The sequence below is a fragment of the Rattus norvegicus genome, chromosome 17 (assembly GCF_036323735.1).
Source record: "Rattus norvegicus strain BN/NHsdMcwi chromosome 17, GRCr8, whole genome shotgun sequence".
Taxonomy (NCBI): Eukaryota; Metazoa; Chordata; class Mammalia; order Rodentia; family Muridae; genus Rattus; species Rattus norvegicus.
This window is the reverse complement of record NC_086035.1, coordinates 41,503,536-41,517,026: the sequence shown is the minus strand read 5'-3', so window position 1 is coordinate 41,517,026 and position 13,491 is coordinate 41,503,536. Positions and strand designations below refer to the sequence as shown.

General features: G+C 41.8%; 1 protein-coding gene across 19 annotated transcripts in view; it reads right to left on the bottom strand.

Annotated features, from left to right (window-relative positions):
* Positions 1–822: 822 nt before the first annotated feature.
* Carmil1 (capping protein regulator and myosin 1 linker 1) overlaps positions 823–13,491 on the bottom strand; it is a 280,386-nt gene continuing 267,717 nt past the window's right edge. For 3 of the 19 annotated variants that reach the window (XM_008771642.4, XM_008771644.4, XM_063276424.1), the window contains 4 exons: positions 13,029–13,241; positions 10,735–10,875; positions 7,831–7,974; positions 823–1,838 (listed from right to left, as the gene is read on the bottom strand). In XM_008771642.4, coding sequence (XP_008769864.2) covers positions 1,705–1,838; positions 7,831–7,974; positions 10,735–10,875; positions 13,029–13,241 — 632 coding nt within the window. In that variant the 3' untranslated portion in view covers positions 823–1,704. Of the gene's footprint in view, positions 1,839–7,830; positions 7,975–8,317; positions 8,343–10,734; positions 10,876–13,028; positions 13,242–13,491 lie in introns of those variants that run through there. The other 16 variants (XM_063276422.1, XM_017600541.3, NM_001191692.1 and 13 more) reach the window with 12 other exon arrangements.

Here is a 13,491-nt window from a genome sequence, read left to right as displayed (position 1 = left end):
CTGCTTCCTGACTCAAAGGCATGGCTTTCTCTCTTCTCCCTTCTGTGGCAGCTATCTGAGCTTTCCCTTTTAAATGCTAATGAACTTGTCCTCAGTCCTAATTGTCTTCAAATAATAATACAGTATACCTATGAATCAGACACAGTCCATGTACTTAGAAAGGTGTCACTTCAAGGCTTTGTATAATGTCATTTTCTGAGATTTCCAGAACATCTCAATTTGGGAGGCAGGGAAAATTGACGTCTTCAATAGGACTGATTATTCCAAGTGTGGGCTTAGTTGGACTGTGGTTCTGCTGACTACACCACCAAACAGCCTGCAGGTCCACACCCATTATCCTTCTCCCACTGCAGCACCAACATGGGTCTGGTCATGTCTGCACTGGCCACACATAAATAGAATAGTCATCTGTCTTACCATGAGGTCATATGATGAAATCAAGTGGTAGGAAGCCACTTTCAGGTCAGTCACCCAGGGGTGGTAAAGGGAAGAGGATGAAGCAAACTGACACCACAGAAGCCCCATTTGTGTTGTTGGTCCTCCCCTCCCCCACCATCCTGTAAGCATACTGCCTCAAGCAAGCACCACTCATATGACCTTAAATTCATGGAGCACACAAAGAACTCTGTGACCTTTCAGTAAATTTCATCTGTGTTCCAGTGCAAAGCACAAACTATGGAATTATCAAATTATCTTTACTTTGAAAGTAATAATTTCTAGATTATATGATTATCTGTGGGCTGTATTTATTCTAAATTTTATTAATAAGATACAGGTTCATTGTATAAGTCAATCCTAACAAAAGAACTAGAAGAAGTCAAGTTCCACTTGTAAAATCATTTTATTGGTATAAATATACATATGAATAAAATACTTTCAGCTTGTAATGTAAGTGAATATTTGTGAGATGATTTATAAAGAGTAGTATTTAGATTTTTTTTTACAGGTGCCAACATTTTCTTTTAAAAACCACACATTAAAAACTAATAAGCAGACAGAAATTAAAGGCCTTCAAAAACATGAATATTCATAAGACCTCATTCCAATCAACTATATACATGAATCTGGGCTTCACACACTCTGTTCTTAGCTGTGCTTGCTGATGGTCTGCAAATATTACCAAACAAGCTTTAAATGTACAATTCTACATGGGGAAGGAAATGTCCCACAAAAGAATGTTAAGAACAGTGCCCAAGATCTAATATATATATAATTTATACAAATTATTTATTAGTGTGCTGTTAATATAATTACAATGTGCAATTGCATACATCAAGAATAAATTGCTATATTGAGTCATGTGTGGGTCTGACACAAACACACCCTGTAGCACTCCAGGATCTCCTGGATAGTTACTTGGGTGTGAGTCCAGTTACTTCATTAATTTCCAAAAACAACTCACCGTGCAGGGCAATGTGTAGCTGCCTTAGAGAAATTCAAGTAGGGCCCATGGAATAATTGCTGGCTTTTTGTTGAAGGCATAAGAAACAATGTTTAGAAATCAAATGCCAAGAAGGGGAGAAGACCAAAAATTTGTTTTAATATAGAGGTATAAGAAAAAGAAGAAAAGGAGAAAAAGAAGAAAGCACCAAGAGAAGAGACAAGAGGCACTGCTCCCAGCTCTGAGGGCCGCAGAGAGAACCCTGCATCTGAGGGCTGCAGAGAGCACCTTGCATGGGAAGGCTTGGGGTGGGCACCATTATATTACACAAAAATAAACTCTTTTTCTGCCTCTTCTCCAGAGTCACTGGATTTGCTCCCCTGGTGACCATCTTTGCCCAAGTTCCGTTGCTTTTGTTCTTGATACTCCTGGGCTGGGCCCCAGCTTCTCCTTGAGACTGAAATCAGAGGGTAAGGAAGAGGAACAGTTTATTGACAAGGCAATTAAAAGTATCTGATGAACAGTTGGGCAAGGGGCGGGGCCATGAGAAATGGGGCTGGGCCTGGTCATGATGGACTACTTCAGTAACAAACCTGCATTAAGCTTCGACACACTCTAGACAGAAATTGAGGACAAACCAATGAAGCCACAGGTAAGTGAACACAAGCAAACAGACATGGGCAAGACCAGTCTATGATGGGGTGAGCCCCGCATAGATGTGAACGAGAACTGGAGGAGGAGATGGTAGGCAAGCAGAGGGAGAAGCTGTCAGGAGTCACCGAGGCTGCTCCGAGCCGGGTGGCCTCCACAGCCAAGACTGCCCTTTTACACAGCACAGAGGATAGGGCACACAGAGGCTTGCAGAGATGCTGGTTGGACTGTGTTCCAATGCCATGCCTTAGACAGAGGGCTGAAGGCTGGTTACTTTCTGTGCCTCAGGCCACCTGACCTGGAATTCACTCCCTACAGATTAAGTCTGTGAAAAGCATTAAATAAAGCCGGTGACAGATTCAACCCTGCAAGTAAAGCACGAATTCCTACTGCTTGTTTCTGACTGGTAACAGGTGATAGGTAATCTGGAAGTGTTCACACAGCAGTGAGGGCTGAGCTTGGTTGGAACTGGGCTGTTGTTATTTATCTAGAACTTTCCGAGTCATGGCTGGTGCTCTTCCCAATTACATAGGTAGGTTTTGTCTGTTTTTCTCTTGAAAGCCCATGTTCATTTTACTTACATCCTGGTTTCTCTGTCATCACTCCTGGGAGAGAGTTGGATCAGAGGCTTAACTCCAGTAATATTTAGTAATATTTAATATTTCTCCTATGTCTATTGCTGAGACGCCATCTGAGCTGAAAATACCAAACCCACGCCACGTGGAAAACTGCTTAAACAAAGGCATAGCTGCTCTGTCACTCAAACCCCAGGAGTCCAAGCAGGAATAGTCTCTGCTCCCGAGAAAGACATCGGACACATGACTCACTCGCTGCTTCTGACTACTTTGATATTTATGCTATATTTTTAAAACTCCTCTTGCTAGGGGTCCTGGGGTTTAAATGATTACATCAAGTTAGTGTTTCAGGAAGGGACAATCAAAACCTATGCACAACTATATCTCTTTCGAATTTAGTTGACACAATCAGATTCTAGCTTTTAACAAAAAGCATCGTGATTTTCAGTTAATAGCATTATATTGAAATCATCAAAATTCCTGAAATGAAGAGGGAGGGCAAACAACTTTTCCATCTCTTGATAAAAACAAGTAACTGAATTATTTTTAAAGATATGACTTGTATGTGTGTACACACGCACACAGGTGCCTATAAAGGCTGGATGTATTGTGAGCCATCTGATCTGGATGCTGGAAAGCAAACTCCTGACTGACTTCTACAATACTGAACCTTCTCTCCAGTCCCTTAAAACTGTGTCTCCTTTTTGACAGTAGCTTTCGGCAAGTTTTCAGAGAGGACTGAGACATTAGAAACAAATAGTTGCTTTTAAATGCCTTTTTCTTTTTGGGAGGGGGAAGAAAAAAAATCTAAATGTACTTGTGTGGTTGGCCCTTTGGAAGCTGTTGACAAGCCAGGTTTGCAGGGAAAAAAAAGATAAATAGGTGTGTCTAAATATTTTGCCCTTCATCAGAAAAGCAATTTGATGTTCATACCCACAGAGTCTTTAAGCTTTCAGCCTGGGTGCATGCTGGGGTCAGAGAAGAAATAAAATTATCCTGAGGACACTTGGCAAGAAATCCAACCTCAAAAGTAGAGGGGACCTATGCTGTCTCGTAGAACTTCTGCATTCAAATTTAACCCAAAACCTTGTTCTTCCATAACAGAGAAATGGGAAGAATGTCTCCAGTGGGAAATTCAAGGGAAAATAATCAGGGAAGGGGGAGCGCATCTGTCTTCAGAGAAAACTCATTTGCTTGAGTCCCTAGATTAAGGTAATCAACCTTCCCATCCTTCACAATACTTTTTAATTTCCCGGAAACACAGTCCAATCCATCTTATATGGAGTGACACAAAAATACTTTTTAAATATGAAGACATTCAGGAACCAAAATTTTATGTCAGGTAAATCCAGAAGTAACCCCATAGATCAGGGCCATACCAGCAAGCATGAATGAAATCTAGAGGGATACATGATGGAAATATTCTTGGAAAAGGCAGCACGTTTCTTTTAACTTCAGCCAGGAACTGACCTTCTAAGTTGATACTGGGCTTCTGTGTCCTCCAGGTTAGGGAATTGGAGGTGGGATGTGGGCCCCAGGGGTGCGGGGGGGGGGGGGCAGCAAAATTTGGCAGTGGGGAGGAAGGGAGAGCAAACATCACCAAGTTAATCCTCTCCATTCTGGTTGCTAACACAATCCTACTTAGCCATAAAAGTAACAACCACAATGGTGACTAAGAGGAAAAATAACAGTTTCAAGAAGGCTATACATTTCACTATGATTAGAACACTGAAAGTACATCCTAGAACAGAGGTGGAGCACAATAGCAGAGCTTGTGTGAGGCCTTGAGTTTGATACTTAGGACCAATGGGTGAAAGTTCATTCTAAACACATTCACCTTCATTGATTAAACTGTGATTGCATGTGAAAAGGGTCCTAGTAGCATCTGGCATGTCCTTCGTATTAGATGCAGGCAAGAAGAACCATAGAACTTGAAGAACTAAGCTCAGCACCCTACTGATCTTCTAATCTATTCAATCCTAATCCTTGATGCAAATAACCTTGTAGAAGGAATGTTCCAGCCCGTAGGGAAGATGTCTATTTAATAGCATGCTATTAAGATGCCAATTGCAGTAGAGTTAAGGATGCTAGGGTGTCCTGAGGTATGAGATATCTATACAGGTAACTATCATCATCCCAGGTACTATTGCTGGATAAAAGATACTCAAGAATGTGAACTGAACGGTAACTTATTAAGTGGAAATACTCCCTTACATATTCAAATCCTGTCTGAGGTGGAGATAAGTGTAGCTGAGAACCTCAAACATAAGGTTTTCTTTTCTTGAAGCTGATTCAACTTTGCATATGTATATATGCAAATTTTAAGCTTTCTGAAATATGCATACAGACTTGGAGCTAAGAGATTCAGATGCAAGCTTAGAAATAATTTTGCCATCATAAACTCAAGGGAGATATATATCTACTAGGATAAAACAGGGCATTGCTTTAAAATAATACTCTGCGGGTGGCCCTGATTTTTAAAATCTTTCTAGCAATAGTTGGAAAAAAATCTCAAGCAACTGCTGACTTTTTCCTGAAAATGTGTTAACTGTTTTGAGACAGAGTTTTATGTTATTCCCAATTCTCTGTGTAGTTGAAAATGACCTTGAACTCTAGACCCTCCTGCCTCTACTCTACCTTCCAAATGCTGGGATTGTAGGTGTGCACCTCTATAGTTTTCTGCTCCTGAAGAAGTCTTACAGGGGGAGTGGGAAGTGGAACCTGGATCTGGAGCCAGGGAAAGAAAGTCGAGCCAGGCACTAGCTCACAGACTGTGAGACCAGGCAAGAGTCTGTGGCTGCAGTTTGGATTCTGGAACCAGCAAAGGATATAGAAAGGGACTCCCAGAATTAGGTCACGACACAAACAAAGCCAAACAATAGCACGGCTATGGCTATTTTCTTCAAGAAAATAGGATAAGTGCTAACAAAAACATCACATCTTATCATCAAAGAGGAAAGAACACGAAATCAGTATCAAAATAGCCACATGATTAAACCACATCCAGTGTGATTAAATATGCAGCGTGCTTTGAGAACAATAGCTTTCATTTGTTTCATAAACACAAGGCTCGGGAAATTAAGAAGCAGGTTTAGAGTCAATGAGATTGCTCTTAAAAGACTTGAGAGTCCAACCCATGATTCTTTCAGTTGCTCTGTTAAATGTATTAAAATCAAACTAACCAGGAACGATTGAAAAAGCAGAGGCTATGGCGTTCTCAAAGGTGAAGGCAGAGCAAGGAGAATAGGCACTAACAAAACGACACAGTAGACACAAACCACTTTAATTGAAGTACCTGTGAACATTTTGGGGTTCCCTCTTTCAAGAAACAAGGTAGAAAAGCTAATACAAGATGGTCCCATTTTAATCTTACCAAAATTTGACCCAACTCGTCACAAAGAGACTGGTAAACAAACTACTGAGTTCATGGGGAAGTCAGAAATGGACACAGGGCTTCTTCTCACTGCTATCCCCTATTACTCTGTTTTATTGGCTGATAGATGTGGTCGCAGGGGTGGCTTCTTGTGCGCTGTGTGAGTGCTTTCAGGGGTTTCTGGTTTTGCACCAAGGGAACCTTGTCAGTAAGAGTTGTAAATGGATCTAATAGTTGAAAATGTAAATTTCCAGGCTCTAGAGTTCCATGTAACCTCAACTGTGCTTAATAAAAGACTAGAGATTTTGTCCTATGAAATCTCAAAAAATAACTCCTTCATTGTTTATATACGTAGCTGTTCACTGATGTGACTTTCTTATGATTGAAATTAAGAGGTTTTCTTCCTTTCTTTTTTTTGCTAACATAAGACTACATTTCATATAACTCAAAGTATTACCGCAGCTCTGTCATAAAACACATTTCTTACACAGGGAATCAGTTGAAAGTAAAGCCCAGGTATGGAGTGTAGCTGAGCCATATGGAGCCCATTAAGCAGGTGCAAGGTCCTCCATTCTATCCTTAGCACAGCACACACTGACCACGTCCAGTACAAATAAAGGACCAATTAAATTGACTTTCTACAGAACAAATGCTACTTGGACAGAGAGAATGAATGCTCTACCCTTCTATGAGTTATTCTTCTTGCTTTGTGCTGTGGGCTATCCCTTAACTCTGCCTTGTTATCTGGCTATAATATCTGAGCGGCAGGCAAAAGGGTCCTCTGATAACACTGGCTTATAAGCCAGGCCCTGGGTGTTCTTGCTGATGGTGGGTTGGTAGGGACTTTGTGAGTCTTGCATCTGTCCCCAAGCACATTCTCTAAGAGTAAGCTTTCCCTATCATAAGTCATGCTCATCAGCTTCTTTCCAGAATGCTTAGAGAAAATGAAGGTCATGGTGTTCATTACATTGGAATGCTGGGCCTCATGTCTGACCACAGGCATCTAAATGCTTGCACATGGTAACCTCTGATAAAGTTTTATGGGTAGAAAAGAGCCTTACTCCAAGGGCAGACATTCTTTAAGGAGATCTCACATAGCAGAGTATTTTAGTTATATTCTTCTTCTTCCACAATTTGCTACATTTTCCTCTACATGAATTTTGCACTGTGATCATTGGAATGCGTTTTCTCAAAGTCAGCAGCAGTACTGACTGTAAAATTTCCCTCCACAGGGTAACACCAGATGTCTCCCCTTTGTGTCTCTTGGCACAATTCTCATTGGAGGAAAGTTTACCATAGGGCCTAATGGAAGAGAGAGCAGAAAAGTGAGCATGCTGGTATTTCCAATGAACTGTCTCTTAAGGTGGAAAAGCTAAAATGAATTGCCTTTTAAGATGGAAAAGCTAACAGGTAAGGAAAATCATGTATGTGACCCAAGGTCTACCATTTCACTGGGTGCTTTTCATTGATCTTTCCTAACAGTGAGTATGTCCTATAGGGACATGTTCTTACTTGTTCTATGAAATTCTAGCTTAACTCCAATGAAAACTTAATGAAAAAAAAAAAAAAGAAAGAAAGAAGATAGATGATCCCAAATAGAAAAATTAATATTCATGCCCAATAACATTTGAATAGACAAGGTAACTTGAAGCTCCCCATAGTCTAGTTTTAGATTTTGATTTAATATTTGTTTCCCTGTGGAGGGACCATCCTGTTACTGTATAGAGTAAGAATTCAGTCCTCTAAAGGATCTGACCCAGCCCCCACCAACAGCTACTCAATTAAAGCTCGTTTGTTAGTGCCAGTTCGTCAGCTCAGGTCAGCGAGGCATGAAAACCAAAGACTCTAACCATTTGTTGGCTGTGACTTCCTGTACCCAGGTGCATTCACTTCCTCTTCCGCAATGGCGAAGCAGAGTTTTGAAGATCTTTTCCCTCTACTGGAAGGCTTGTCATGATCTGAATGCCTTTTGAAATGATCTCCTCTCTGCACTACTGGGGAAAAGGGATCCATTTTACCCTTTATAGTAGCAAATACATCAATGTGTTGACATCCGTGTTAAAATGATAAATGTTAAAACTTAAAAATCAGCTCATTCACCCCAAGTTAGGATTCAAAGAACTTAAGAGTGCTGGTCCTGGGCAGATAGATCTACTGTTGTCTACAGAATTCATCAGCCAACATTATGGGAATGTGCAAAATGAGGTGCGTTCTGATCCTGCCCCAGAAAGAGTAACAAAAATGCCCCCATATTATCATTTTGATTCCAAGATGGATTAACAAAAAAAAAAAATCACATTTACTATGAAATAATCTGGGAGAATTCCAGTCATTTACCTGTTTCAGAAATTAGTTGGGCACGCTAATCCAGAGGGAAGCAGAGAACAAGGAAATGAAGTAACCAGCATAAATAACACACAACAGGAAGAGAGAATAGAACGGCTTCTAGAGAGAAAGGCAGAGCTCAGGAGTGGTTGCCATGTCTTCTATCCCACCAATGACCAGCTAGTTCACTGGCTGGCCAGCACCTTACCCCTTCAACATCTTTACACTTGGTGTAGTTTCAGTCTGACATCAGTACAGAGCACCAAGACTGTCAGTAGTTCCTTCTGGATCCAGATAGAAAAGAAAGCTCAGGGAGGGCTCTGCAGTCTCAGTCCACCCCCAGCAGACAAGCAGATAAAGCGTCACTAGCACTTGCTATTGCTGGGAAGGAGGGTCTGATTCAAACACCTATCCTAATACTGGATTCTCCAGGGGCTGGCTCCTCTGTTTGGAGTTCCTCACTTTTCCACAGCAGCTCTGAGCTTGCTAGTGGTATCCTGTGTTACTTGCGTTGTCACCAGAGGTTCCTGACAGTTTTGATTACCTATTGGGTATGTCCAACTTTCTGACACTTGGGAACTATGCAATTCAGTTAAAAACAAAACCACAAACACCTGCTGAAAGTCCAATTGCTAAAAGTAAAATGGTGTTTTGTGTTGAGCTGCAGTCATATTTGCTCTCAGCCAAATTCAGCTGCAGGTGGCTCTTGAGTTATAAAATGGACACTCCCAGGCAGGGATCATTTTCACAAAAATATTCTACTCAGAAATTTACAACTCTCTGGCCCTTACCCACCCTGTTATGTGTAAATTCACGGGCATTTCAATTGGTTTTAATAAGATGAATGTCCCCACACAACACAACCTTTTCCCCCATTTCTCCCCATTAAAATCCTCTCAGGCTTTTTCAAAGGTTTTTGTTTTTTTGTTTTTGTTTTTCTCTAAAAGCTAAGGGGTGAAGATAGAAACTGCAGAAAGGGAAGACAAGAAGGGTGCCAATGGAGAGGCACTGGGTGGGAGACCTGGCTTCGAGGGACTCTTGGGGGCCGTAAGGTTGCTTTGGATGACACTACTAAAGGCTCTTCTCCGTAGAGTGACCCCTTCCAAAGCTCTAGCTGTGATAGCAAGTATAGCATCTATCCCCCTCACTGTGAAATGAGAATGTAAAACCAGCTCCCTTTTTAGCTTCTGTGACAAAAGCAGTTTCCCAGCTTCTGTCCAATCCTCACCTTCATGTGCCTCTAAACATAGGAGAGAGAGAGACTTCCACCTATCAAAAAATTTGCAGAGTGGAGACAGAAGAGCAAACAGCATTATTTACTTTTCTATTAGATTCCTAAGCCACAAGGATAATAGGCAACTGCCTTCCATTAACCCGGCCTAAGACTATTACCAAGAGAAGAAAAACGAGCTACCAGAGCCAGAGAGATGACAGAATCCTAAAGTACCAAACTAAACATGACGTTAGCAATGCAGACCAAACCACAGCAAGGATCAGGACATGGGGATTAATTGCTTTTTTATAGTGCATATCTGGTTTAGAGACAGCATTGTAGGACACTTTACCCAAAAGCCAACTGTGCATTTGAAATAACAAAGAAAGGCCAAGCATGGTGACTCACTCCTGTAATGCCAGCACTTGAGAGGCTAAGGCAAGAGACTCACCATGAATTTGATTGAAGCCAGCCTGAGTTAGAGTGAATTTCAGGCCAGCCACAACATGATGAGACCTCTGCTTCAAAAAACAAACAAACAAACAAACAAACAAACAAACGACCCTAACAAAAATATGTAAAATAAAAAGTAAATAAATAAAATAAGCAGTAGAAATGAAAGAAACAACATACACGTTACAGTTACCCCAGTCTCTCCTACCCCACTCAGTCTGTTTTGGGGGGCTACGGGGACTAGCATGCAAATCAAAGGAAAACACCATTCCCACCTCAGTGATACTGAGTGTACAGTGATCCTCTGGGAGTGTCTGTCTACACAGGGCCCACACTTCTAAAAAGGTAGAACATTTACTCATGACCCAGAGAGTCCAGTGAACCTTGAGGTTCCACAGGGCAGATGGTGTGCTTCTGAGCCATGGCAAAGTTAATGTACTACAGCTGCCCTTCAACTGTGACAGTGGTGATATACTTAGAAATAATGGGATCTAGAAACTTATCCATGAGCCCTAACATGCTTTGGGCCAGAGGAGTAGTATCTAGCAATTACTCCTGTAGAGAAGGTGGGTCTCTGGCTAGGTGGCTCAGCTGTTCTTTACATGAAGTCCTAATAGAATGACAATTCATGAGCCCTGCTGGTTCCCATTGTTAAATCCAAGGCATGCTGACTTGAACTTCAAGATACCGCCTAGGACTGGGACTAACTATTTCCTTTTGAAATGACACTCTTTGGGGAGAATAAAAGGAAAAATGTTCTTACCTTCCTGGGAGAAGGTCCTAGGACTGGACTGTGAGCTGCTCTGGTCATCACGCTCTTTGTCCAAGGAGACTTTTTTGAGGATGGGTGGAAGAAGGGCAACTTTAGGGGAACTAGGACCAGATGGAGAGTCTGGGGTATCTTCTACAGGAGTACAAAGACACAAAACAAACTGGTCTACAATTTGTATTCCAACACACATGTACATACATACACATATGTACATGTTTCTGCATACATGGAACCCAGTGCTTTAGGACAAATTTGAAATCATGGATTTTTGGACCCATCAAGGACTTTGGTTTCTGGACTACAAGAAGACTAAATTGTCTCCTGGGCTAAAAACGTGTAGACATGCAGGATTAGAATTCTCCATTCTTATTTGAAAGCCAGCATCACTTCACCATATAGGCCAGGTAAATTCTTATATACACATGACTCATAAAAAAAGAAAAGTTATCATAGACTGGTCCCAGCCAAAGACCGCTTCTGTATTTCTGCTAAGTGAAGTAATTAGAATTCATGAACAATAAAGAAAAAGCAGTGACAATTATGAAAAGTTGAAATACATACAGATCTGAATCTATGCTGCAAATATTCAATGAGCTAATATTTGACAATGAGTGAACCATAGGTTCCTTCTGCCTCAGACATAAAGTTGTTGATTGTCTTAAAACATGCACTGTATGTAACACAATGCCTTTATCAGTTTTCAGAGCTAGTAAGTCACAACACACATGTACACACATACACATATATATGTTTCTGCATATGTGGAATCCAGTGCTTTAGGAGTAATTTGAAATCATGGACTTTTGGGCCCATCAAGGACTTTGGTTTCTGGACCCTTAAAGAGACTAAATGATCTCCTGGGCTAAGAAGGTGTAGACAGCCAGGATTAGAATTCTAGGTTCTTTCTATGTGAAAGGACTTAAAGAACTATGCTTTCTCTGCTCCATTAGCATGTGGGATTTTCAAGGCAGTGTGTCCACCTACACATGTGTAGAAGATAGCGCAGGCTCTCTTTGGCCTTACATCCCCACTTCTAGTCTCAGATGTAAAGCTATGACAAGACCTGGAGACCCAATAATCCCTCAGAATCCTGAAGAAGAGCTACCCAGAAGACAGACTTGAAACAATGCTGACTCATAAAGCACCCATGAGTTGGTGAGTAACGGCTCCTGGTGTACCGTGTACTGTGTGATAAATGGCACAGCCGAAAGGGAACGTTCACAACAATGGAGAGTCTCCAGGAAGTAGGCTAGATGTTACGGGCTGCTCCCTTTACTTCAGATAAGATATACATGCAGCCCCGAAAACCACCAAGCCTTCTGCTGGCAAACTCCTGCTTTCCAGGAATTTAGTCTGTTTGTGACATGTTTCATTCTGTAGACTAGACTGATCTGGGATTCACTATGCAGCCCAGGCTAACTTCAAACTCAGCAATTCTCCCGCCTTAGCTTCTCAATTGAGAATGCAGAGGAAGATGACGACAATTTGAAGAAGATGGTGAAGGTCTACCTGTTTCTTAGGTTTTCTGGGGAAATTATAGAGAAGAGGAGGGGAGCACATCATATTTCATCACATTACTGATTCAACTTTGGAGGGTTTGAAAATTTTTTACAGTATTTTTTAAGAAGTCCTGATACATAACTTTTTTTTTTTTGCATAAAATAGTTAAGGCAGACTTCAACCCCTTCCTAATATTTTAAAGTTTCTTCTATAAGACTTTCTACATCAGCAAACACCTTTGTAACTGGCCAGAGGATTAACCTCTTGGGTAGCCCTGGCTGTACTTAGCACATGGCCACATCAACAATGCACCTAGAGAACACTCACGCCATCTGAGGAAATCTTATTTTCAAAACAGGCCCACAGTTTGCCAAAGTCTGTTCTAAACTTCTGATATGTTGGCAGCTATGATGTACAGCCACACAAGCCTGCGCTGATCTCATTGGCAGCCTTTGTTTGCATTCTGCATTGTTTGAATACCCTGGGGGATGATTTCAGAAGCAATGGTCAGCATACCCTGGGTGGTTTTCCTGACACCAGGGAAGTCTTGGGTCCCATCCCTCATATACGGTGGGCCTTGGTGTTGAATCTGTTAGTCCTCACCAGTTCCCAGGTCCTTCAGGTTTCAAGTGTTACCCAATTCCAGTTTCCTATTCTCTACCCATTTCCGCCCCCCACCTCCAGCCCCTCCAAGGTGTCTACCACATTTCACCTACTCTTGCAGGCCATCGGTGGATGCAGCCAGACCATATCCAGTCTGACTCCCAGACTACTGATGCCCTTACCAGGTTTGGAGGCAGTTCTTGGCTTCTGAGGGATAGACGGCCGGGCTGCAGGGCTGGGCTTAGGGGACTGAAGGAGGGGCTTCGGGCTGGTGGGCATGCTGGAGGAGTTTCGGGACCTGCAGCCTCCATCCACCCTGGGTTCAGCTTTGGCATTCTTTTCTGGTGTTCCCAAACCAAAGCGGGCCTCTGGAAGACCTGGTTGCAGTTTAGGCACTAAAATGAGACGTGATCCAAAACACATTTTGAACATCAAAGGTCAAGAAAGCAATCATTTAAATATAGCTCTGGTATTGACTCTGGTTAGCATCCCTCATCAGGGATCTTCAGAACAAAAGTATCCATGAATGGGTTTTTAAGTCAAACACTAGTGAAAGGCTGATTTTCTTCATAGAAACATGATGACTTGATAGCATGTCTCAGAAGGGTCTCACTGGTTCAGAGACTGCCAGGTAGAAGGCAGAGC